This window comes from Alligator mississippiensis, chromosome 7, assembly GCF_030867095.1.
Source record: "Alligator mississippiensis isolate rAllMis1 chromosome 7, rAllMis1, whole genome shotgun sequence".
NCBI lineage: Eukaryota > Metazoa > Chordata > Crocodylia > Alligatoridae > Alligator > Alligator mississippiensis.
In genome coordinates, this window is record NC_081830.1 from 86,956,688 (window position 1) to 86,983,179 (window position 26,492).

Genomic DNA, 26,492 nt, shown 5'->3' on the forward strand with positions numbered 1-26,492 from the left:
TGCAGAGCGCTGTCTGCCACGTCGGCTGTGGGGTTTTGAAGTCTTTTCTATGCACGTAGGATGCCCCGCTGCCTGATGCACCTCTCTCGCTTTATTAGCAAAGCCATCTCCTTCACTCAGCACGTGCATCCTTTTTAACAAAGGCTTTGAATTGATTTGGCATGCTGACTTTTTTTTTTTTAAGGATAGTTCATTCCTGTCACACATCTCTCTTTTGTTTGGGCAGACGAAATCAAGTTTTTATTGAGCTGTCTGGACTCAGCCGATCCCATCTTGGGATGCAGATTCTTCAATGATGGTTTATTAACTGGGCATAGAGATTTTCCCTGGTTCGCATACGATGATCAGCAGGGAAGTGCTGTAGACCCAGTCCCCTTTCTGCGAGGCTTTAAAGTGGTGGTTCTCAACCTTCGTAGACTCAAGGCTCCCCCTTGGAAAATGCCAGCTCTGAGCTTTCACTCATTTTTTTATCATGGAAAAATACTAGAGCAAGCTTTCTGTTGCAAAGGACTGGGAAAGTCACGGCACCCTGTTGAGAATCGCTGCTTTAAAGAAAAGCAAAAGGACGGGGGAAATGGAGCCTCTTAGCACTGCCACTCATGGACACAAGGGGCACGTCTACACGTGCATTTAAGTGCACTTAAACTTAATGCACATTAGCTTAATGCACATTGAGCAGGTTTAGGCAGGTGCCTACACATGCAGGTGTTAAAGCACATTAACACTGTGTGCGGATTGACTCGAGACTAAAGTTAGTCCCAAGTCAGTCCACACACATGGCGTTAATGTACTTTAATGCATCTACACATGTGTTTAATGTAGGTATCGAATTTAGTGCATTTGCAGGTATCAAATTGAGGCATGATTAGCCTAAATTCACCATTTTTAATGTGCATTCAAGGTGCGCGTGTGTAGACACGTGTCCTTAACGCGCATTAACTTAGGTTAATGTGCATTAACGTGTCACGGCACTTCTTTTGGTAAAGGCCAGCGGACCAATTCGGCAGGTCATGCAGCGATTTACACCTCTGCATCATTGGGCTTCCAAGTGAGGGAGGAGACTGCTGCTGTTTTAACTAATTATTATTTCCAAGCAGGGAAAGAAGCTCTTTCCCACATGAGAAAAGTCTTATAGCAGCAAATAGGGTTGGATGCAATAGGGATACACAGAAGGTGCTCTGAAAAGCTGTGGGACTCTTCATTGATAGGCACTGGGGTGGACACGTCTGGGCCATTTTAGATGTCTCTGGTGGGAGTTTATACCGATATGGGTTGAACTCCTTCTCTGAGACTCAGTCCCCTGTGGTGGAAACGTTTTGCTCTTCCCAAGAGGACCGCGGGGCTGATGTCTGTCCAGGCAGCAGCTGATAACTCTCCACGCCGTCCCCAGGGTGGATCACTGGAACAACGAGAAGGAGCGGATCGTGGTGATCACGGACTCTGCCCTCCTGGTCTGCAAATACAACTTCATCATGCTCAGCTGCCTCCAGGTGCAGCGCATCCCTCTCAGCCACGTCGACCGCGTCTGCATCGGCCAGTTCACCTTCCCCGAGAGGTCTCTGAGCAAGTGAGTACCCGTACCAGCTCCCTCCTTTCCCTGAAGACTGGTCATGATTTATTTGGGTGCTGTGGGGTGTAGCCCAATAAGTCCCTCCTCATCTCCCCCCCAAAATCTGGCTCTTTGGCATCCTGTTTCCTGCCTCTATTGTCTGTAATAGAGTTTAGCACAGAAGGAGAGAGAAGTAGTGGGCCTGATTCCTAGAAGGACCCTCATTTTCTTGTTCTTCTAGGCGTCAGTCGGTCTCCTACTTGTCCGTCCTTCTAGGTTGCTGCAGCAAGGTGATGTAGGCAGGGTGGGTGGCTTGGGGAGGATCCTTTGACTCATCCCAAGACAGAGGGGTTAAACCCGTGGATCTCAAACCTTTTCAATTCAAGGCATCCCTTGGCAAATGCCAGCTCTTTGCTTTCACTTGTTTTTTTGACTATGGAAAAATACTAGAGCAATTCTTCTGTTGCAAAAATATCTCAAAGACCACAGCAGGTCAGGATGGTTTTGACCTTCTGGATTCCCATTTGAAATATCAGGGGTTATTGGGTGACTCGTGTATAGATGTTTGCACACCTAATATTGCATGAGACCCCCTGGCACCTTTCAAAGCATCTCATTGCCCCCGTGGGTACTGCAGCACTCAGGTTGAGGATCGGTGTATTAGACATACCACAACAGCACGGCGCCAGGTAATGGGGAGGGGGCAGGCGTGACATGAATAACCCATGACAATAGCGGGGCTTGATGGATCTTATGGTCAGCATTGTTTTTGGGTCCACGGGGTGGAGGCAGCTCAAATGATCTCTGGGAGATAAATACTAGGCACAAGGGGGACAAGGTTGGCTCTATCCTAGCTCCATTCCCCATGGGTGGGGAGAGGATGTAAGCAAGCAATAGGAGTCACAAACCTGGTTGCATGCATGGAGGGTGATCAGTGAGAAGATCCTACCTAAAATGCAATGGGCATAGGGAGGAAGAAGCCCCCTGAGACTTCAGCCAAGACTGGTAGCGCAGGGCAGTCCTGCCTGGTAATCACCAGATGGTGGCATCCCTGGCTCACGTACACCCACAGCGGCACCGGACACGATTGGGAGGGCCGTGTTCGGATTCATTTGAATCTGGCTCTGCTCTGGGGTTTTGAAGGCCAGTGCTCTCAAGTCCATGCCCATGATGTGGACGAGCCTGGGCCGTGCATCCTGGCTCCACACCGCCCCATGTTTGTGCCTTGCCGATTCCACGGTTGTCCCACATCCGAGCTGCTCTCTCTCTCTCTCTCTATATATATATTTTTAATGTGGTTTTTAAATTTTTTTTGCACCACTGAGCTGTCATTGCAGCCCAAACCAGCTGCACAGAGCTTCTCCAGTGGTCTGTTGGGGGCTGCCAACTTAGAAAGCCATGCCACCTTCTGCCTGGCATGGAAAAGATCAGCCTCCTGGTAAGACTGATACTGGTGCCATCTCCTTTCAGATGGGCCCAGGGGAGCAGAGCTCAGGAGGGGCAAGCCTGTCTGTGCAGCTTTGCCACGGAGCAGTCGCTCCCAGCACCCTCCCTGAGCTGTGTGGGGTTTAAGAGCCGTATCCTCCCCTGCAATGATATCCCATTGCTAGAGATCCCATGGCTGCTTAAAGAAACCATCATAATACCGCTTTCCTGAGAAGGTAATTGCTGTGCTTCTTATGAATGGCTGCATGCAAGCAACTGCTGTCAGCAGCAAGTCCCAACACATCTTGCATACCAGGCCCTTGCCAGCTCGTGCTGTGTTTGTTTGAATTGCCTGTTGCCCTGCGCGTGATGGTTCTCCGGTGGATGTGTGTTTTGTTTGCTTTTGCTTAGGCCAGAGTTCATTTGTGCCGCGGGGTGCCTGGGTGCAGGGTCTGATCATGCCAGGAGCCCCTTTGCTGGATCGAGAGCATGAGGCCAGATGCTCAGCTGCTGCAAAGCAGCGCTGCTTTGGCCTCAAGGCAGCTGGGGATTTCATTGCCACTAGTGCTTCCCTGGGGGTCTCAGCCCCACGGTGCCTGGGTTCTGCCCACGGTGGTTCTTCTGCACCTTGCATTTAATAGTCATTGTATAAAACAGATACACGAAATGGCATCAGGGCAGTTCCACATCACTGCTGTGGCTTCCTCTTCTCCTCCTGGATCCCTTCCTAGCTGCAGGAGGAGTGCTGGAGGGGGCTCTGGGCAATGCATGCCCAGTGGTGACAGCATTGTGCTGGAAAGCAGGAGATGCAGGTTCAAAACCAGGGTGAGGCTCAGCTATGGGTCTCCATATTCTCCACTTGGCATGGTTTTTCTTTGACCTCAAAGTTCAGTTGTGCATGAGCCTGGGTGGTTCTGTTGCATCCCAGCGCCTGCACAGCCACGGGGCAGCCTGCCCCGCATGACAAGGTGCATGCAGCTGTGTAGGTCTAAAGTGCCGAGGATGTCACCCACGTGGGTCCTTAAGTGGTGCTTCGGTGCATAAAGACTGTGTCTTGTGGGCTAGTGAGAGGCCCTGCAGAGAGGGCAGGGAATGTGTCCCAGAAGTCCTCTGCATTCATTGAATCACAGAAAATGAGGGTTGGAAGGGAGCTCAGGAGGTCACATCCAGTCCAACCCCCTGCTCCAAGCAGGATCAGCCCCAACTACATCATCCCAGCCAAGACTTTGTCTAGCTGGGCCTTAACATCCTCCAAGGATGAGTTAATGAGCTTTAACAAGCAGATTCTTGCATTGCAAGTGCTCTTAGTATGGTTTAAATGTCACGTGTAACTTCACCCTAAGTTCTCTCTCTGTTGGACTACATCTAACCAGGCCATGCACGTGATGCTATGAGAGCCTCGGTGGGGCTGCAGAGTGCTTGTAAAGATAATCCCAATCCTAAACTGGTTCAAAATGCCTCAGATTTAGTCGGGACCTGAGCCATCATTGTCCTGATCTGGCAGGCCTTTCGGGGTGGATGTGGAGCCTTTACACAGGTCAAAATGTACCTGACTCTCAGCTGGGTCCTGACTGTGCATGGCAATCTCTCCTCTTGGTGCACAGCTCTGAAACCCTCTGCAAAACCTTTCTGCTTGTTGCTGCCGCAGCTGTAGCATCTCCTGTCTAGACAGTCTAATTGCAAGAAGCAGGAAGCATACAGCAGGCCACGTGGCTAACCCTAGATAACTCCTGGGAAACTACATACCGGTCCCATATACTCCCTTATGGCCCTCTGAAGTGGCTTTGGTCATTTGTCCGCTGCTCTGCTATTCCAAATAATATGCGGGAGTGGAGAAGGGATAGTGTCACCTGGGCAGTACTCCGTGAACGTTGCCCTCCAAGACCTAGCTCGCAGAAATCCCTAGCAGATCTCTCTTGGAGTGTTATAGGGTCAGGATATACTCCATGGACTAATATATAAATAAACCTGGATATTTCTCATGGGCTCAGAGACTTCCTAGGCAAATTTTTTTTAAACTTCTCAAAAGTATAACCAGCTTCCCATTTATCTAGCTCTTGTTGTCTTGTCCGAACTCCCGTTGTCTTACTCCACATCCGTGCCCGTGTGCAGGGCATCAGACTCAGGCCCTTGTCTATTTTGCTGTGTCTTTTAGACGAGTGCTTTTAAAGCTAATGATTTAGCCAGAGCCTGTCAAGAAATCAATATGCTCGAAAGACTGGAACGTACCTTGGTCCCCCCCTTGCAACAAGCTACGGCCAAGAGCATTTCACTACAAGAGAAAGTTCAAAAATGAAAGGGTGAAGGAGTCTTTCTGCCTCTCTCCTTGAATGCATTTTTCTCCCTGTTTTCTTAGCTGCAATTTGTACCCAAGGGCTGTCTCTGCAGTTTAGCAGGTCACGCGGGGCTTGAGGACATTTCAGGTGCCGGGGTGTCAGGTCGGAGTGAGATTTACAGCGGAGGCGGGGGGTCAGGCTGCTCTCTGCAGAGGTTGGGAGGGTGAGCGAAATCTCCCCTCAGGGTTTGGATCCCAAATGAAAGGGACTTTGAATATTTATGGCATTAGGGTTGGGGTTTTTTTCCTTTCCTGTAGAAGCTTTCAACCGGCACTGGGTGGCACAGCAGAGCAGGCATGCTGCGGGTAGGTGAAGAAATAGCTTGTTGTGATGGCTCCCGCTGCATCTGGCGGGTCATTTACTGTAGCCCCAGATCTGTGTCAGGACCAGAGATGCCTTTGCTGCAATGGGAGGGCAAAAGAAAGACATCATGAGCCAAGAGGACTTGACAGATGACTTTCCAGCAGCCAGTCAGACCTGCCAGCGAAGCGTAATTTTGTTTGCTTAAAGGGGAATGACCATCATCCATCTTGGGGCTGTCCTGGAGCTCTTAGATGCCGGAGATGGACATTTCTGATCCCTTGTCTGCATAGGAAAGCTCTGTCTCTTTGCAGCCGATGCGTCCCTTCCTTAGATGCTCCTCTTTCAGCTTTATTCCACTTTGCTTACCCCTGTTTGCAAGAAAGGGTTCGTTAAAGTGGATCAGGTCACTCAGAAACACAGGGGTCCGTGCCAGGTGAGTACAACCGGTGGAAGGGCACACCTTAGGTCTCATAGCACCACTTCCCTGGTGTAGACAAGGTGCACCAAGGAAGCTCGGAGGGAGCTGGGGTGCAAATCTTGCCCTGCTGAAATGGGTGGGAGCACTCCCACTGGCTCCAGTGAAGCCAGGATTTCACCCGTGTTGGTCTAAAGCCATTTGATTTGCTTCCAGGCCATGAAGAGTTTGTGTTTTCCCACGACGGCTGGAATTGTGGGAGCAAAGATACTCCCAAGATGAGACAGTCCCATGAACCAGGTTGGGCTTGGGACCCTGCCAAGTCTACCTGGGCCAGTTTGGTTTCCAGTGAAAACATGAGATGCTCTTTCTGCTGTTTCAGCTCTACACCAGGCGGCATTTTTGGCTCGTGGGGGGAGTTTTGCATGGCGTATTTTGCAGGGGTTGCTTGAGACTTAACATCCAAGGGTTGCAAGATCAAAATAGGAAACAGAGCGTCTCCAAGGCCCTAAACCATGCTTTGTTCCAGATGAGCCACTGCTTCATCATGTCACCTTGCGTGGGCATACTGATGCTACATTAACACAGTGTTGTGCCCTTGATACAGCTTTAGTATGGACCATGGCCCAGTCACCCATTCACTTGGGTGCTAGTTATGCATTCCTAGACCCCACATAGCTGAGCAGTTGCTTCACAGTTTACACTGCCCAGTTGTTAAACATGAAGCAAGAACAGGCAGCTGGTGGGTAAATTAACTCGAAAAGAGAAGGATCGGTGTGAGAGGGAGCTTCTTGGTGATGGCTAGACTTGCACTTCCTTAGCTGCTTTGAATGTCAGGATGGGAAGATGCAATCAGGACTCATATAGAGATGATATCTTTTATTAGACCAACAAGATTTTTGCAAAATAAAGTCTTTAATTGCAAGCTTTCAGGCACAAACACCCTTCATGAGGCATTGGAGAAAACATTGTAAAACTTCTCCTGGGTAGAAATGAAAGTTCATATTTCATAGGATTTCACAGAGGAGTCAATAGATGGAAAGCTCCTCTGGGCAGTCGGTTCATGGATGGGAAGATGCAACTCAGAGGACCATGACCGGCATTGGAGCAGTTGGTTGGTTCTCTTGTGGCCATGGTGAACTCAAGTAGTCATCTTTTCATCATAAATCACCTTTCATTGGCTCTGGGCTGAAGAGCCAATATCCCTTTCTGAAATGCAAACAGAGAATCGCTGAGAGTTGCCTTTTGCCTTGCCAAAAGGGCGTGGAGACTTTGGAAAAGGGAATTTGGAGGCAAGTCATTGATGAGGAAGTTGGATGACCAATGGATGATGCATTTTTTTTTTTTTACTGCCTCCTTATATTCCAGGCGTAGGAAGGGGAAGTGCGAGCTAAGAAAAAGGAAGAGAACATGTAAAACTTGAGGTTGTTTTGGGCATGTGGAGACAATACAAAAGCATGCTGGTTAGCTACCTAGCACTTCTCAGTCCTGCTTTCCGAAGTGCCCTGCAAAAGTATGGGGGGGAACTAGGTACAGGGAGACTCACCCTGCCTCTGGGGCAACTGAGGCACATGCAGTCCAGACAAGACTGACCATCTCCAGAGCACGGAGCGACTTCTAGCTGTAGTTGAGCTCCTGCAGTAGAAGACAGGGGAATTTGCAAACTTTGGGGTGGACGGTGGGGGTTGCCTGCAGCTTCCCTGAATGCTTGGGCATTGATTAGTGCCAGTAGCCGGAGCCGGGATTACTTGGCCATGGGTAGACCGGCTCGTGGCAATTCCCATATCTTAACAGGGAATGTAATAAGTTGTTATTTTTGTCGGGGGCTCAAGCTCCCCAGAAGGCCTTGCTCTGGAAGGGCCCCAGCTAGAGAGCAGATCATTGCAGTAGGAGCCTCTCGCCCCCAGCGCCGACTGAGAGCCCTGGCTCAATTCCCTGTGAATTCAAGGTTTGTGCAGGGAGGCAGGCATCAGCCGACCCATAGCCGACTACCCCTTCCTGCAGGCTTCACTTTGCAAAGACAGCGTCCACATGGGAAAGTGGGCAAACAACCCCCCAAGTCCCCCAGCCCCACGGGTGCAGTCCAGCCCCTCCATGGAGCCCCCACCCCAGCTGGACTCCCATTCCCGGGGCAGGCAGAGTCCATGCAGAAGCCAAGATCATGCATAGCTATGGTCTTGTGCCCCCTCCATTTCTTGTGGTCCATCTTTGTGGCAGACCCCACCCAAAACCCAACAACCGGAAGGAAAAGACACGAGAGACATTTCAGCTGGGTGTGTGAACCCCATCCTGATTGCGGGGAGCCGTCGCCATTGGGATAGAGCACCTCGTCAGCATTAATGAACGCCACCTTGCAGGGTAGGGAAGGGCAATTGTCCCCATTTTACTGATGGGACATCGAGGCCTAGAGAAGAGGCAACGAGCGGCCTGTCATCACTTTGGGCGTCTGCTCAGCTCTCTCCAGCTCAGCCAAGCACCTGTGCCGCAGGCCGGATGAGCTATTTGGGCTGTGATCAGGGCATCTTTGGGGTAAGGGTGGCTCAGAAAGGGCTGGATCAAGCCCTGCTGGCCCAGCGCGCCATCACTTCAGTTTGCTAGAGTCAGCTCATTTAGGTTGGATGTTAGGAAAAACTTTCTCACAAGGAGGGTGGTGAAACACTGGAGCAGGTTACCCAGAGAGGTGGTGGCATCTCCATCCTTGGAGGTTTTGAAGACCCGGGTAGACAAAGCCTTGTTTGGGGTGATGTATTTGGGGCTGGTCCTGCTTGGAGCAGGGGCTGGATTAGCCGAGGTCCCTTCTGACCCTCATTTATCTTACTGCACCTCTTCCACAGTGTTTCTCTCTGCTCTTGGGGCAGAAACACCCCATTTTGCAGCCTCGAGAGCTGCTGCTGCACTATCCTCATCCTCAGCCGGCTTGCCAAACCCAGCATGGGAGCTTTGGGGGGTGACCCCATCGTCTTCTCGGCAGGATCTCCCCAAGGAAGACATCTGCAGGGACCCTGCAGGTCAGGCCGTGCTCCAAGCAGGATCGTGTTCCCCTGCATACTGCTGCAGAGATGGCAGGCGAGGAATCCTCCGTCGGTCCTGGTGGCCTTGCCCTGAGGAGGTGACGTGCCAAGCATGCCCCGTGTTTGATCAGGGTGGGGTGCCGTGCACGGCTCCATGCCCAGTCCAGCGTGCTGACAGCGATGAACGCACGGCAGGAGGATCGGGGCATTTACTGGCGCTCCGGGTAGGGGTAGGGTCCCACATGCCACAACCCTGTTATTTTGGGTGAAGGGTTGAGACGCCAAGCCGAACCCTCCGACGGCTTCCTCCATTTTCCTCCCCCTTTTGCTATCGCCGAGGGTTTCCCCAAACTGGGAATCTCAGTAGTATCTCAGCTGAGCTACCTAAATGCTTCCTGGGGTGGAAAGCACCCAAAATAGAGCCCACTGCAGAAGCTCCTATCCATCATCGAGCCCCTGAGCTGTGTCCTTAACATGAAATACCCACGTAGGACAAGACGTCTGGGAGACGCTATAGAGCTTCTTGCCTTATTGCTATTTCACAGCATCCTTCCCATCCAGTCCAGTGCCTCTCAAACTTTTTGGACTGAAGGACCTCCTCGTTAGACTCGAGGCAACCCTCGGAAAATGCCAGCTGTGAGCTTTCACCTGCCTTTTTTTTTTGTCACTATGGAAAGATAATAGAGCAATTCTTTTCATCCAGGTAACTCAGCAAGACCTCAGCAAACCCCGGGTCAGAAATGGTGGTGATGCTTTGGATTCCTATTTGAAGTGTCTGGGTTAAGCTAGTGAATTGTGTGTGGGTATTTGCACACCTGTGTGGACATTTGCACAATTGCCCTTCCTCACCTTGCGAGGAGGCGTTCATTAATGCTGACGAGATGCTCTATCCCAATGGCGACAGCTCCCCCCATCAGGATGGGGTTCACACACCCAGCTGAGATTGGGTGCTATCTTTTGCACCCTTAAAAGGATCTTGCAGCAACCCAAGATGCTCCTGTACCCAGTTGAGAATCACTGATCTAGTCAGACTCAGACCATTGCACACAGGCAGAGAAAAGGGCCCCAAATTGGTTTTGTAACGCCAAGGTAAATGCTCTGAAACCTAAGGGTGGATGAGAGCAGGCAGCTCTCTCTGCCAATTGCTTTCTCATTAGGACAGCCCACCAGATCCTGATCATGTGTCTGCAGAGCAGAGGGGGAAGATCCAGGCTTTAATGGAAAAGCAGCACTTAGCTAGTCCTTCAGGTCCATGCATGTCCTGGGGGCTCAGAAAGGCTAGCCGGCCTGTGCATTTCTAGTTAATAGATGGGCTAAACCCAGACCCGGGGAGCTGAAGTGACTTGCAGAGAGACCTGAAATCTTGTGACCCATAGCCTGTCTTAGTCACAAGAGCATCCTTTCCAGTTGCGGGGTAGCTTCTGCATGGGATATCCTGGGGGTGAGGAGAGGTGTGAGAAAGAGGAGAAGCAGGGCCAAGGGGCAGGCCACATGGCAGTCCCTGAGAACAGGAGCTGCTTGCATCGAGTGCAAAGGGAGGGCAGAACGGTACCAGATCTGAACGACGGCCTCTTGCAATGATGACAAATAGGGTGCAGAAGAAAATCCAAGCCCATGGCTCATTGCTTGTCCAGCCCACGCAGCATGGGAGCGATCTCTGCATTGCAGCACGGGGTGGTGCTGAAGAAGGATTTAAATGGGGATAAGGGGATGGCTTTGCATGTTTTTATGGGGTTTTTTTCCCATGCATGGCAGCAAGCACTGAGGCACACGTGGAAAAATGGGGACTGTGGGGACTTTTGTCTTCCTTGGTAGCAGGTGCTGTGGCTGCCTTCCTAGGATCTCTCAGATGTATTTTAACAATCCTCATAGCAGTAGGACACTGGCTGCCGTTGTCTGCCTGCTTTACCTGTGACATGATAGGGCCTTATGTCTTGTGGTTGTGTCAGGGTGGATTTGTGTAGTTGTAGTAATAACTTAGGTAAGGATGTGTCTGGGATGGTTTAGATAGGGGTGATCCTGCCTGTAGGAGGGGATTGGACTAGTCATGACCTCCGGAGGTCCCTTCCAGCCCACCTTCTATAAAATTCGCAGAGGCCTGAAACTTGTGTTTCACCCCACCCACCGATGCGACCGTTTCTGGGGTGAAATGTGGCGGAGGCTCTCTGGGACACCGTGGATCAGGAGATGAAGAAGAGCACGTCTTGTCCTAAGTGTCAGGGGTATATGCAAGGAGACCAACGGGGCCTCTTGGTTTCGGCTTGGCCACCACAGTATGAGCAGGTAGATGGGAAGGTATCCAAGAGCAAGCTTGAAAGATGTCGAAGGTGCCCGGAGCTGAAGGAGTAAAACAGCTAGAGGATGGAGATCCTTGTCGGTGTGTTCACAGCACAATCCTCCTCCTCTTCTCCACCCCAGCATCATAGAAAATTAGGCTTGGAAGGGACCTCATCCAGGGACCTTGGGAAGTATGCCTATCTGATTTCTGGGGACAGGCGTGCACAGCTGGCCCTTCTTTTCCATGCTAAAAACCACAGCCTACTTGGGGAAAGGCTCCTTTGCTCCCTGCTGACAGCGGTAGAGGAAACAACGGCTTTGATGGGAGCTAATTTTTGCAGTCTTTGGAAAGCGAAAGTCTTGCCCAAATCATCCTGCCAAGCTTCAGCCAAATTGCTAACTGTGTGTGTGTGTGTGTGTGTGTGCAAGCACACACGTGTTTTATTGCTGCCACCCAGCGTGTCTGGGCCGGTCTGCAGGGACTGAGGCTGTATTTGTGAAATTTTTGTGGCCATTTTCTATTGTTCTCCCGAAAAGCAGGATCCCATCCCTACAATGAAATGGAAACAGTAACACGGCCATGCCTGCATGGAGCTGAATTTTTCAGGTGTTAATTTAATTAAGTGTTTTACCAAGGCTCAACTTCCCTCACCAAATGTGTTGCAAACGATGGAGCAGCTGGAACAGCTTTTTCCTGTTGATGAGAGGGCAATGGGGTGATCGACAAGGGCACAGGGCAACTTTGGGGTCCGCAGTTAAAATCTAGGCCAGGTTCATATAGTCAGAGAAAATTCAGGTTGGAAGGGACTTCCAGAGATCACATCTAGTCCAACCTCTGCTCCAAGCAGGACCAGCCCCAACTTCATCATCCCAGCCACGGATTTATCTACCCGGGTCTTCAAAACCCTCCAAGGATGTAGATCCCACCACCTCTCTGGGTAACCTGTTCCAGTGCTTTATTACCCTCCTCATGAGAGAATTGTTCCTAATCTCCAACCTAAACCTCCCTTGCTGCAGCTTGAGCCCATTGCTCCTTCTGCCATCTGCCCCCACTGAGACCAGCCCAGCTCCATCCTCTTTGCAGCCCCCCTGCAGGGAGGTGAAGCTGCTATTCAATCCCCCTCGGTCTTCTCTTCTGCAGACTCAATCAGCCCATTTCCCTCCGCCTCTCCACATCAGTCCTGTCCCCCAGCCCCACAACCATTTTCGTTGTTTCTTCCTGGTGTCCCGTAGTCACTTGAGGGAAATGTCAGTCCAGTGACATGAGTGGGTCATGCCAGTCCAGTCCTTGGTAGGCAACATGGGCAGGTGTGTCAGGTATTCAGTGGTGAGGAGGCTGTGGTTTTATTTCCAGCTGGTGCGTGGCTTTGAGCAAGCCAGTTCCCTACCCAGGCCCTTTTCTTCTCCTCTCAGCCTTGGTCTTTCTCACCCGAAGCCGTGCGGGTGGTCAGGAGTAGAGCCAAGGAAACCCAGTCCAGCGCCATCTCCCTAAAACCAAACTGCGACCTCTGCATGTCTTTTCTCAGCTCAAAGGTGGCAGCTGAAAGGAGGAAAGGAGCCTTGTGCTGAGACCCCGCGAGGGCTATAGTACAGCTTCCCTCTTTCCAACCTGTCCTCGATAAGGAACAAGCGTGTTTGCTGCAGGCAACTCACTTTGTGGACGGGACGCGGAGAAATGCAGTCTTCTGGACTAGCAACTAAAGTCAAATATCGGCCACATCAAACGAAGCCTTGTTGTACAAGGCAGGGAGGTGGCTGGTTGTCTTTGACTTCTCAAGCTGTATAACCAGGTACCCATTTTATAGCCAGGTAGACTGAGGTAGGCGTTTGCATTCTTGCATCTGGAACTGTAGCAAGGCAGCTTCCTTGCTCTGCCAGCAAAGATTCGTGATACCAATTTGCCTCTTGTGCAACGGGCTGAGAGAAAATCCCCCTGGAGTCGGGAGACTGGAGTCAGCATCTCCTTCAACCTGCAGTGCCCGTTCCAGCCCATTCCTTGCCCGTTCGCCCCTCGGGTGCCTGTCCCACCCCATGACATAGCGGCTGTCTCAGAAACACTCCTGCCATTGCACTTGCAAGCTCCTGGGCCCCGCACCGCTTCCCGTGGAGCAGCGCAAACAGAAGTGCTGGGTGGGGAGCGCAGCAGGAAGGAAGGGAGGAAGCATCAGTGTGGTCGAAAGGGCAAAACCACGGCCTCCCTTTAGCCCAAATGGTGACGGCATCGGAAATAAAAGTGCAGCAGGTCTCTGAAGAGCTTCCTCTCAGGTCTTGGTGAACTTATAAGCTGGCACCGCAGGGCAGCTTAATTTCCTGAAATGTCAAGTGGCTCGTATCGGATGCCTGCTCTAGCGGTGTTTTCTGATGAACGCATTGTGCTCCGTTTCCTGCCACCAATTCCTATCGGCTCTTGATGATCACTTAATAAGAAAGATCTGCCAGGCCACGGCAAGTTCACTGCCGGCAGGGGAAGATAATGTCTCTGACTCCCTCCTGTGTCGCTGGAGGCAGTGGCTTTTTTGCAGCCCACGAGAGTGGGAGATAATGCTGACTTAAGGCTGTTGCAGCTGTGATGCCGTGCCCTCCAAAGGGCCTCTATCCCCCCCGTCTCCAGAAGCAGTGAAGGGTCCAAGCACGCCCAAGGACCGAATCCTTAGAGGATGTCTTAAAAAGGGAGCGGTGGGAATATTTCAGGACTGCCGGCTCTCCGTTTGATTGCAAGCCTTTGGTTCGAAGACCCGGCTCCTGGCTGGGGAAACAGCAGCGTTCAGAAACACAAGTAAGAATCAAGCCCTGGTGCTTGCAGATCAAAGCCTCGAGATTCGCATACACGGCACGATGTGTTCAGCAGTCTCCCAACAATTATTGTATGTTTGACTTGTGATTCCCGAGCCCTGGGAGTCGAATTGTCAGGACCGATGCTAAGGCTCTCGCTCGCTCGCGTGTTAAATCTCGTTGCAAACGGGAGGCATTTTTCATTGTGCTGCACCGAGTCAGAGGGCCACAGCAAAGAAAAGCAACTTTCTTCTGAATGAGAAAGTGTGTCTGAAGGCCACCACCTAAAACCTCTGTCTTCACAATGCTGTGCAAATATTAACTGAGTATTTAATTTGAGGTAGACAGGTAGATAAGTAAGAAACTCCTACAGTATTAACACTGCAAGTAAGAAGTTTCTTGCAGCCATTTTTGCCATGTGTTTTTAACCCAGCAGCCCAATTTATACTTCTGTTTATAGCCTCTTTTCTTTTTCCTTGTCTGTTTGGATGTCTAACAATCCACATGAAGTAAAAGTCCCTGTTGTTGAAACAGGGGCTTTTTAAAGGATGGACCCCCTCCACCCTCTGGAGTTTGGCGTATAAACTGCTCCCCCAAGCCCCTCCAAGGGTGGATCAAGGGGGGGTTCACTGGTGCACTTGCACCCTCCTTTGATTCCTCTTTCACCCAAAGTTTAACACCAGCTTCCTGGCAGTCGAGCAGTGCTGAAGGAGTTAATTGACCTTATGGCCCCTTGTAATCTTCCTGGTCCCTTTCTAAACTCATCATATTAACGACCTTCTTTTCTTTGTAACCCTCTTGATGGTCCACCAATCAAGCTCACCTTTCTTCCGCCATTCTGCTGTTTTGCAGCCCTGAGGCTCGTTTTTAACTCATGTCCTATTAATTTTTGCTTCCATCTTACCCTGAACAACCCTGCCCTAAGCCCCTCGCCTATTGGAAAAGCATTTAGTGTCTTTTTAACTGGAGAAGAATATGTTGTGTGATATGAGATGGTGCGCCTCCCCGTCTTCACCCCGCTTTTCAAACCTCTGGATCTGCCCATGCATCTATAACTCTTAGCAATCAAGATGCTAGGGAGGCGCAGCCACACTGAAAAAAGAAAAAGCAAGAGCTCATTTGAAAAATAAAAGCCCAAAGCCTGCTCTGAACTAGAGCCGGGAGGTTTGGCAGCAGGTTTCACAGGAGGAAAGCAAGTCACGCCAGTCATTGCTGGAACAAGAAGAGCAGAAAATTACCTCCATGCACCAGTTTAGCAACACTTCATCTCGACGCTCCGAGGCACTTGATATCTGGGCTTTGTCTACAGTTTGAAGTGCTGGCGTGCTAAGTACTGTGCTCTGCGGTATGATGCTGGAGTAAATTAACCTATACAAGGGCTGCTTAATGCCGGGGAGAAATTAATTGCATAACCTTTATTTTATTGTTTGTGTCCTCGAATCATATGTTCATGCAGGGGTGTGTGGGGGGGTGTATGCTGCCTAATTAGACATATGCTTACTTTTTATTTAGCGTGGCCTTCTGATCTACAGCTCTCCCGGGGTTTCAGCAAGGAAGCCGGCCTTTGCACCTCTAGTGCCTTCTGATTTTCTCCAAAATAACCATTAGAAACCGTCATTTGCCGCAGTACAAGGCGAAGACAACGCTTGGATAACATAAAAGACGGTGTTTCATGGTTTTTACGTTGAATGCCTGTCTGTGCAGCCATTTGCAATTTTTACACTAAATCTCCTAGAACTGGTTTAAACTCCAGGCAGATCCCCCTTACGCTGTTAGCAGTGTAGGGCATATGAGTAGGGGTTTAGGTTGTAGCCGTGTTGGTCTAAGGACGTAGGCAGACAAGGTTCCTTGGGTGAATTTGATATCTTTTATTAGACCAACCCAAATGTTTGGAGAATGGTTATTAAGCAAGCTTTCGGAGCATACGCTTATAAGTAGTTTTGACTCTATCTAGGTTACAGCAGTGGTGTAGAAATACAGAGAAGGTTGACAGCTAACTTGTGTTGTCAGTAATACTGCAGTCTCTGCTTTTTTCTCCTAGTGCTTGTCGCCATTTTAAAGAGGATTATCCAAACTGAAGAAAGGGAGAAAGTTTGTGCTCCATTAATGTTTATCTTGCTGGGATCCTTTGACCCCAGCTGACTTCCTGCCCTGGGGCAGGGGCTGGACTCGATGATCTTCCGAGGTCCCTTCCAGCTCAAATGTCTATGAAATCTATGAAATGTAATTTTTTTTTTCCTCTTCTCATCTGATACCATATAGCTAATCTTTGTCTGGGAAGCAACTTCCCATGGATCCAGCCAGCGTTGTTTGGGTCTCTTGCCAGCTGGGGTCACCTAAGAGCATTGCAAGCATCGCTCACGCGTCTTCTCTTCTCCCCAAATATCTGAGATATGGATTAATTTAGAAAGTACTTGGGTGGCCTGAGATGGGCTCTGTGTGAATTGCTGCTTTTCGGATGTCTGGAAGGTTGTTTCCCAAACTGGGGTATGCAACAGATTTTTGTGGGGTCTAAGACAGGAAAAACAGTAGGGGAAGGGAGAGCGTAAAGAGAAAGCATGAAGAAAAGAGCTGAACAACTCTACCGTGTCTGTTGGAGGGATCGTCATGTGGTTGTAGTGCAATGGTACTTTTTAAATTATTGATAACAGAATCATAGCAGGATACAGCACCCCAATAATGTTAAAAATAGGTGTGTGACTCAAAGTTTGAGAACCACTGGCCTCGAAGGAGCTGATAACAGGAAAATGCCGCCTTGTTGCATTTACTGTAATAGCCTGGGCCTTAGCTTAGTGGGATGTGGGAGCCGTGCGTGTAGAGAACAGAGACGTGCTGCAGGAGACTTGAGAGAGATTGCTTCGATCTTTTTCTTTCTGGACACTTGTTTGCAGAAGAAAATGCACCGACACTTGTTTAATAGAAGTTAAGCAATGAGCTAAGAAAATGCAGTGATCTAGTCATACGACATCTTTGAGATGTCATCTTAGAGAAAGCCAACCTAGGAAAGGTCCCCCCAAATGCCTTACCATTCATTAGAGACTGAGAATGAAATTTTGGGAAGCAATAATGCTGAATGACTCGGAGGGGTCAGAGGATTGCCGGTTAACCAGGAGTTTCTAAGTCGCCCATAAGTGACACATAGGAGTAAAGACCCCTGCGATTCTCAGCTGCGATACGCCAAGGAAAGACGCGGCAGCTCTTCTCGAGACAGCTGTTAACTGCAAGGCAGCCCTCTCTGGATACCCCATAAAAAGGTGACAAATTGCAGGAAATGTTATGCGTGCCAGCTCTTTGCCTCGCCTTTTAACAGTCAACATTGCCAACGAGCTTTCCAAAATCACGGGCCAGGTCCCCCATATTGTGAGTTGGGTGTAAATGCCGGTTTCCGTGAATCAGAGTCCGAATTGAACCCAGGGGCCGGAGTCTGCATAATCCAGCATGCAAGTCACTTTATCCTTTTGACCATTATAGATCACACCAAGACCTGTATGCATAGGCAAGGGATGGATGAGTGGAGGTTGCCCTAGACCTGCCACCCCCCTTTAGACCATTGAGACCGAGTCCAAAGGATAGGTCGAGTCTGGATGTTCGGCGCCTCGATGATTGCAGCATCTACCGGAGAATAACAGCTTAAAGCTGTTGCTGTCTGTCAGACACCTCGGTGAGGGCACGTTTCTGCCAGGGTGATGTCCTCTTAGCCTTTTTCCAACCAAGGAATTACCCACAAGGCAGTGGGGGCTGGGGTTTTGAGGCACCCTAAATTCACCTTACTCTGGAGGTTGGGACATGGTGGTATTTTATAGGGGCTACCCTGCCGCGAGTAGCTCCACCACGTTGCCACCAGGCCCTCCAGTTGGATGCAGTTTACGGTCATACAAGATTTAACAATATGCATTTTGGTGTGTGGGGGGGTCTTCTTTATTTCTTCTATTTTGCCTTCAAGTTTCTGGTCTTTGGAATAGATTCTGGTGGTGTTTTCCAGCCCTCTTCCTCACCCGCAATAACTAAAAACTTCCGGGGTTACAGAAAAGATGAAATGGTCGTGCCAAGAACATGCCTCCTGGCCTTCAAGCAAAACACGCAGTGTTGTGCAACTTGGGATAAAATAGATTGTAAAACTACATATTGTAGGAAATGATCCTTCCCTGGGGTGCAGCGGGTGGATTAGCTAACCTCTGATCTCTCCTTCCCTGTGCTGATTTCTGTGATTTGTGATTCTGCGGCAGTATCGTGTCAAAGGAGACGGCAATGCCTGATAGTTAGGTCAAAGGAGGCTTGTTCCCAACTTGGACTTACAGCCTGGCCTTTGGGGAACCCCTTCACCTCCATGTCCCCACGTATCAAGTGGGGCTAACACAGGTACCTACTTTGGGAGAGTTTTATTCTCTTTCACGGTTAGGAGACTGATGTGACGTAAGGGCCTGATTCAAAGCCTATTCAGGGTAATGGGAGCCTTTCCCATTGACCTCAGTTGACTTGGGATCAGACCGTAGGTGCGCAACAACACAATATGGAAGACTTGGTTTTGTTTTCCTTTCAGAAAGCCCAGCGGGTAGGAAATATAATTTTAAAAAGCCCTTGAAGTTAATTCCATATAGAAAAATGAACTCCAGCAGTTTTGATTTATGGTGGCAAAGGAAAAACAAAAATCTTTAGCAATTTAGCAATGCTAGCAGGCTCTGAAACAGCTATGGGAAAGTGTTGCTCTCGAGTTGCTGTCTAGCTGAAGTCACTCATCAGAAGTTTTTCTGCTTCAAGTTTGAAAAGTTTGGGGAGCAGCTTTGCACTAGCTGTTGCCTCACAATAATCAGGCGTCTTGGGCAAAGCACTGATGTCCCAGAATGGCTGCGATACCGAGTCCAGACCTCATACAATAATCAGGGTTGGGCCTGTTTGGGTCTTGGACTGGGAGGCAGTGAGGAAAATTTGATTCCTGCCGTCGTTTTGACGTGGTAGTTTCATAGGTGGTGCTTCACTCTCCATAAAGTGTGGGCTGACGTCCCAGGGCAGTGTTAGGAGGTGTTGTGCCTCCCCGTTCAAGAAGAGATGCAATACCACCATGCTGACCACTCGTCTCTGAAGAGCGCATGGCTCTGATGACCCCGCTGATGTGTAAATCCACCGGGTAGATTCAAATAGGTGCGGTATGTTTTACCGCCAGCTTTGTAGTGTTTCCCACTCCTTTGAACGGCAGCGTAGAAAAGAGACACTTGAGGGGGGACCTGAGAAGGGTTTACTAAATGGGGGAGAGCAAGTCAATAGGGTTTGCATAGGGCTGATCCTGCTCTACTAGATGACCTCTGGAGGCCCTTCCAGCCCCACTTCTCTATGACTGTGATTTATTATTTGCTGCTTCTCTCAGTACAAGAAGGACAAAATGAAGCTAGAGTTGGTAGTAAGTTTAAAATTAACCAAAGAAAGTTCTTCTCACACTGCATGTCGATCAAGTGTGGGGTAGGGTTGCCGAACCTCCAGGATTGCCCTGGAGTCTCCAGGAATTAGATATAAATCCCTAGGAGATTGCTGAGAGTCACCCAGGACACAAATGATTTTAAAGATGATTCATTAAAATACATATTAAATGTTGAATCTGACTTATACGGTGAGTTTTTAAAATGCAATAGTCAGGTGCCGTTGCCTTCCTGGCATAAAGTCTATGCACCGTAATCCATAACTGATATATGCAAGCCCGCGGTCATGTTTGTGGTATGTGTTGAGGGCATGTTGGCATCCCAGAAACCTCTGAATCTGTTCCAGGAGTTGGTGAGCCTAAGTATAGGACTCATTGCCACCAGATGTGATAGAAGCTGATGGTTTAGCCAGATTCACAAAGGGATTGCACACGTTCTTGAAGGCAAGGTGTATCAGTAGCTATTGATCATGTGAATGAGGGGCACAGGCTCTGAATCAGAACATCCTAGACCTGAAATACTGGAGGCTGCAAGGGAGAGGGGGGCAACGGGAAAAACCCTGCTCAGACCCAGTTCGCTCTCCCTTCCAGCCCCAACTCTCTGTCCCGGTGTGACGTAGGACCCTGGGCAAGATGGACCTATGGACAGACCCAGGACGTGGCAGCTCTTATGTCCTGTGTTGTATTTCAGAGGCAGTGGCAGTGCCAGGGTCCTTTTTTGAGCAGCTTGTGTAAAAAGTGCCTGTGTGAGAAATGCTATATGAATGGAAGACAAGGTTCTTTAGGTAAATCTGATATATTTTTTAGACCAACTAAAATACTTAGAAACATTCTTCTTTGCAAGCTTTTGGGTACCAACACCCTTCCTCAGGCAGAGGGAGCATCAGAAACACTGCCTGAAGATGGGCGTTTGTACCCGAAAGCTTGCAAAGAAGATTTTTCCAACTATTTTAGTTGATCTAATCAAAGCTATCAGATTTACCCAAATAATCTTGGGTGCCTATATCCTTAAACCCACACAGCTACAACCAACACCCCTGACATATATGAATGGAAGATACTTTTGTGCACCTAGGAGGTTTTAGGGGTGAAACCTAAGAAATAACCCCTCAATGGAGAACTGTGTGGATGGAAACCCCACTCGCTTGGCACTTGGTGATGCCCTTGTTTCATCAGCGTGCTCTTATACTCTTAAAGCAGATGGGAATCCAGCTGCAATCCAGCTGGCATTTCAATGGGACGTAAAGAGCATGTTTCACTGCCTCCAGACCTAACAGGGAGAGCACTGTGAGGAAAGGCAAACCTGCCCCACCCGTAGCCCCTGCAACAGATGCATTGCAGCTGCTTCTGAGCAGCATCAGACATGTGCGGATGAGCACAGCAAGGGAGCAGCGTGCCTGGAGGGTGCTCAGCACTCCTCTAAGACAGCTGCATCACATGTGTGCAGGCCTTGGCGCATGCACTGAGTGGGCCTTACTGTGCTTCATTGCAGCAGTCCCTGGTCCAGAGACTGCAGAGACATGGCTAAAGGTTTGTTTAGTTGTTTATCACCTGTCTAGTGACAATTTTGTGGCTCGTTAGATAAAATTCAGACATGATTTATGTCACTTATCAGTACAAGGGTGGAAAGTGGAGTAGTTTATACTTGGAGTGAGTAAGGGCAGGATGGTAACAGGAAAAACAACCAGCAGAATAGCATCAGATGGCACTGTATGTGGTGGGCTGCTGGGGTGGTCACCTATAGCTTTGGTCTGGTCTACAAGGGAATTTGCTCCTGTCTGTTAAAAGCTGTTCAGGCCTTTGTGGGCGTCTGCACCCACCCTGCACGCAAATATGGGGGGCACGTGCCTCCCCCATGACTCCCCCAGGAGTGCATGCACCAGCGGTCCCACTCCCCACCCCAGCCCCAGGCCCCATGCACCAACCTGGCTGGGCAGCGCCCTCAGCTCCAGCCCCTGCCCTACTCCCTCCCTCGCCATGGGGGCCTCTGTCTGACCCCCACCCACCCGCCCTATGCTCTCTTCCCCCCATAGACTTACCTGCAGGGAACTGCTCTCCATGCTGCCTGGCTGTCTTGCCAGCCACGTGCATGTGTACAGGCACACATGTGCACATGGCATCCCCTACACCCATCTCCTAGCAGCTCCTGCAAGGGGAAACCTGCCATTTCCTGTGATTTTCCATGGTGAACAGAAAACCCAGATCTCTGTGCAACACTGCAGATCTGGGACAAATGCTGCCCCGGAGTCATGCAGCCCGGGGCTGGGACTTGATGTTCTTATTCCGGGATTGTCTTGCCCAATATGGGATGGGTGGTCACCTTACTTTTCATGTCAAACCTCCCCCAAAACAAAGCAAACAAGATCCCTGCCACATACTTCCTGCGGGAACTGGCCCCCGTGCCTGCTCCTAAAGTCCATTTAGACCAAGAGATATGAATCCTAGACCTCAACGCTGTCCATGAGCCAGACCAGACCCTTTGGTCCACCGCCTGCAGATTGCAGGTTGTCATCCAAATCCCTCCCCTACCCCCCAGCAGCTCTAGCAGTGCACGGTGGGAGAGGCAGACTCTGCAGCTTAATGCTTTTTGCATATTCTTTACCTTGCATGTCGGATCATGTATTATGCAAATTGCTCCATGGGGAAGAAGCTGTCACGTAAACCCAAAAATTCGACTGAAGGCCAAATATATAAGTTGCTCGGTTGGGTTCTTTCCCCACACTCCCCCTTAATTAAAAGTAACCTATAAAATGATGATCTAGTTAAATAGCCCATTACATGTTCTAGGTGATATCTGAGTCATGCCATTTGCTCTGTGCTTTCTGTCCCCGGGGCAGACCTGCTTGTTCCCTTTCTGAAATACCTCCTGGCCCATCCCAGGCAGACATGCCAGATGGCCCCATGGCTGTTACATGCAGCAAGCATGTGAATGCTCTCGGCGGGCATCCATAGGCTCCTGCAGTCAATGCACTCGTGGAGAGGGGTAGTTAGCCGTATTAGTCCCCAGTCAGTAGGGATGCACCTTTATAGACTGTCATGAAATATCAAACTGCCCCTTTCTAAGGGGAAGGGGCAAACTTTTCCTTGGGATTTTCCCCAGAAGCAGCTGTATTTGGTCTCCCTGTCTTGAGAGGACCCCTGGAGCCAGCTTTCGTGGGGCTTCTCAAGTGGCAAGCCTCTGGCTTGGAGACCCTGGCTCCTCTCCATCCCTGGCTTCCTCAGTGTCACTCCAGTTCCCTCTGTCCTCACTGGGGCCATTTCTTTTCTCCCTGTCTTCCCTAGGACCTTCTCTTCCTGCCCAGCTCTCTGAGCCTCACTTCTTCTCAAGCCTCTCCAGCCCACTTGCAAGAACACCATTATGAAACTGCAGCTACCAAACTGCAAGAAAACAGCTACCGAACTGCATCCAGCCACACTTGCAAGAAAAGTTACCAAACTAGTCTCCATGTGGGGACAGTGCTCCCCCAGTCCCATGAAACAGTACATCATGGGGAGCCCATTGGGAGCAGGTCTCTAGAGAGAGACCACAAGCTTGAATGGGCTGAAGCTCACTGGTGTCCGACTAGGGTGAGTTAAGTGGTTCGATGCATTTAGCTACCTGGCCGCATCCCCGATGAGGCTGGATAATGGTCTGTTGTAAATGGACCCACGATGCAGTTTACCTTTGTGGTGCTTTGGGCAGGTGGAGCTGTTTGAGGGGGTTGGCTACTTGGCCTGCCCTTTGTCAGTGCTAATTAACTGCATGCATCATGTCTATACTGCTCCCAGTTTAGGAGGCATCTCGCCCAGAGAAGCTCAGTGTCCAGCAGGACGCATGGCCTGATGCAAGTGCCACGGCCCTCACAAGCCCCTGGTTGTTCAGGCACGTTCCCTCACAGTCCTCCTGGATGTGGATGGTAAGGTTTTTAGTTTAAACCCTTCATGCTTGAGATAAAGCAGCACCATGCTGGCTCAGACCAATAGCCCCAAAGCCTGTCTCCAACGATGGCAAATAGCCGATGCTTTAGAAGGAGCGTGTACGAATGGGGCATGTTTAAAGTCAACTATCCTCTGTAAGACCCTCCCTGGCATCCACCATCATTGGTTTAGGGATGTCCAAAGATACTTCCTAGACTTTTACCCAGTATCTTCCACCTATCAGCGCACAATGGGTAGGTATCTTCCATCTCCCAGTATCTTCAAAGGTGTCTGCTCAGGACTTTGCAGCTAACTTGGAGGTCTTTGGCTAGGCTGTCACTAAATGTCCTTAGCATTTGAGGGAGGGAGGAGAAGGGAATGGCTACCCCTCCCAAAGGCTAGGCATTTGGCATGTGATAATATGCAGAAAAGATTTTGGCAGGCTGTGTACGTGCACTTGGAGAGGCACATTTTTCCTTCTCCCGAGGACTGCAGTGTGTGTAGGTATTTTAATGCACTAGGACAGCGTGGCCTTTGGCCCTCACTACTTGCTGGGCTCTATTAATGGGATAAAGGTCCATGGCAGTTGCTAGCTAATGGATTTACTCCTTCAGTTCATAGGGTGGAGTCGGATGCTTCTAGCACCAGCAGTCTCAGTTTCCAACTCTGCCGGGGACCACGTGAGATTCCCATAGACGTGCCGGTCTTGGGCGGGTGACTGGCGGTTCTGCAATTTGGAGGCCCAAAGTCTTTGTGCTCAACTCTGAGCTCTCCAGAAAACCAGAGAAAAGGCTCCCTGCTCAGAAGATGGAATACTCTCCTAAAGCATTTAATAGCTTAGAGAATGTGAATGCTACACTGAGTCCTCCAGGAAACCTACAATTAGCAGGATGAAAATACCTTCTGCAAGGGATTTAGCTCCTGAAACAGCGTGGGTAATTCGAATGCTGCACAGGACAGAGCTGAAAATCCTCGGAGGATTATCGCAGCGGCAGGGCATTGTTTAAAAAGACGTATGTGGACAGCGGCAGCACTGTCCTGTGTGCATGCCTTAGTCACTGTGTTCCTGCCAGGCTGCACAGGCCTTGCATGTGTAGCACCTGAGCATGTGTAACCTGAGGAATTGAATAGTTCCTTCCATCCTCCAAATGGTAGGGGCTCTTCTGAACTGCAATACCCTGCAAGGAATGGGCTTTTTCCTCTGAGAAAGTGGTTTTGGCTTCTCCACGTATTTGGGGCAACCTGTACATGTGCAATGGCTGTAGTGCATGTAGCACAGGAGTGCCCAACCCGCGGTGCGTGTAGCACAAGTGACACGGCAGCCTCTGCGCATGGCATGCGGCAGGGAGCTGGGACCACAGGGACACATGGGGAAGGAGGTAGAAAGCAGAGCAACTGATCAGGCTGGAAGCAGAAAGCAGAGCAACAGATTGGGCAGGGAAAGGGGATCTGAGTGGGGCACTTGAGGAGGGTGTGGGGCTTGCTTTCGTAAAATCATAGGAAATGAGGGTTGGGAGGGACCTCCGGAGGTCACATCTAGTCCAACCCCCTGCTCCTGGACTCTGTCCAATGCCCACATCCTTTCTGCAGTGGGGGCTCAAAACTGACACAGGACTCCAGATGTGGCCTCCCCAGTACAGAATAGAGGGGAAGCATCACTGCCCTGCATCTGCTGGCAACGCTCCTACCAATGCAGCCCAGGATGCCATTTGCCTTCTTGGCACAAGGGCACACTGCTGGCTCATCCAGCTTCTTGTCCCGTCACCCCAGGTCCTTTTCTGCAGAGCTGCTGCCCAGCCCGTCACCCCCAGCCTGCACCGGTGCAGGGGATTGCTCCCTCCTCAGTGCAGGACTTTGCACTTGTCCTTGTTGAACCTCATGAGATTCATTTTGGTCCAATCCTCCAATTTGTCCAGGTCACTCTGAATCCTAGCCCTGCCCTCCAGCGTATCTACTACTCCCCCTCCACTGTCCTCAATCTGGAGATCAGATTACTTGACAGAAATATGACTGCTTTATGTTATTCAGGGTGAATTAAATAGCATTCAAACAGCAGCATTCAGAAACATCTGTCAGGAGTCTCATTCACAAAGAAAAAAAAATTGATTCAGTCTCTCAGAATCCAAACTGAAGCTGACAGCATGCACAGATATAAATATAGCAGGCCTGAGTGGTAAGGTTGACCTTCACTGATGGAGCACCCGAGCTGAGCTAAGTCCTGTTCTGTTGTATGCAGATGTGTATCAGCACCACCCTACAGATCCAGATTTTCAAAGGCCATCAGGGGCTTAAAAGTAGGTCAGCTTTGTGGTATTTTTCAAAGCCCATTAGCAAATCAGGCACTGAAGTCACAAGCCACGCATTCAAATTAAGGCACAACACAAACCAGCCACAAAGATATTCCACATGTTATGGTGTTATAACTTGTGGTGCACATGTAGCATGTGAAAGTGCATGACATGCTTAACACATTAATTGTGCCATAAATGTAATATATGCCAGGGTCCTAGCACTTGAGTTTAGTGGGATTTAGGTATCTAATCATCTTAATATTTTTAATCACACTAAACAACTCTTTGCCTTTGAAAATCTGGCCCACAGTGCCTAGATAAATGGATTTATCTTTCTTTTGGAGGCAGAAAACCCTTTTTAGTTATTGTTAGAGTGTGTTCCTACCTGGCCAGTCCTTACATAACTCCGCTGTTACATCTAAATGGAAAATGCCTCCCCAGACAAATCAGTAGGTTGAGGATATATTTAACCAAGAGCCTTATGAATTGTTACATCCGAGACAACAGGACTCATACAGATGATCTAAAACTGTGGAAATTTGAAGTAGCTGAATTACCCTAGGAAGGATGTTAAAACCTTGCATTATCTTTGGGTCAAACAAGAAGGCAGCTTTTCTCTTGAAGCTTGATCTTGCATAAATGGAGCAAAAACAGGTTTACAGTAAACCAAGCCACTCTTGAATGTTTGAAGCCACACAGCTGTTTGAATGCTATTTTCACCTATTAAAATAGTAAGAAATTAGACTCTGCAGCAGCAGTAGTGGGGTCTGCCACCGAAGTGATGCTTACAGGTGTTCCTGTAAAAC

General features: G+C 49.7%; 1 protein-coding gene across 2 annotated transcripts in view; it reads left to right on the plus strand.

The window, feature by feature from the left end:
- TPRG1 (tumor protein p63 regulated 1) overlaps positions 1-26,492 on the plus strand; it is a 67,433-nt gene that overhangs the window by 25,923 nt on the left and 15,018 nt on the right. For both annotated transcript variants that reach the window (XM_059731263.1, XM_059731262.1), the window contains one exon: positions 1,391-1,567. In XM_059731263.1, the coding sequence (XP_059587246.1) occupies positions 1,391-1,567 (177 nt within the window). The remainder of the gene's footprint in view (positions 1-1,390; positions 1,568-26,492) is intronic.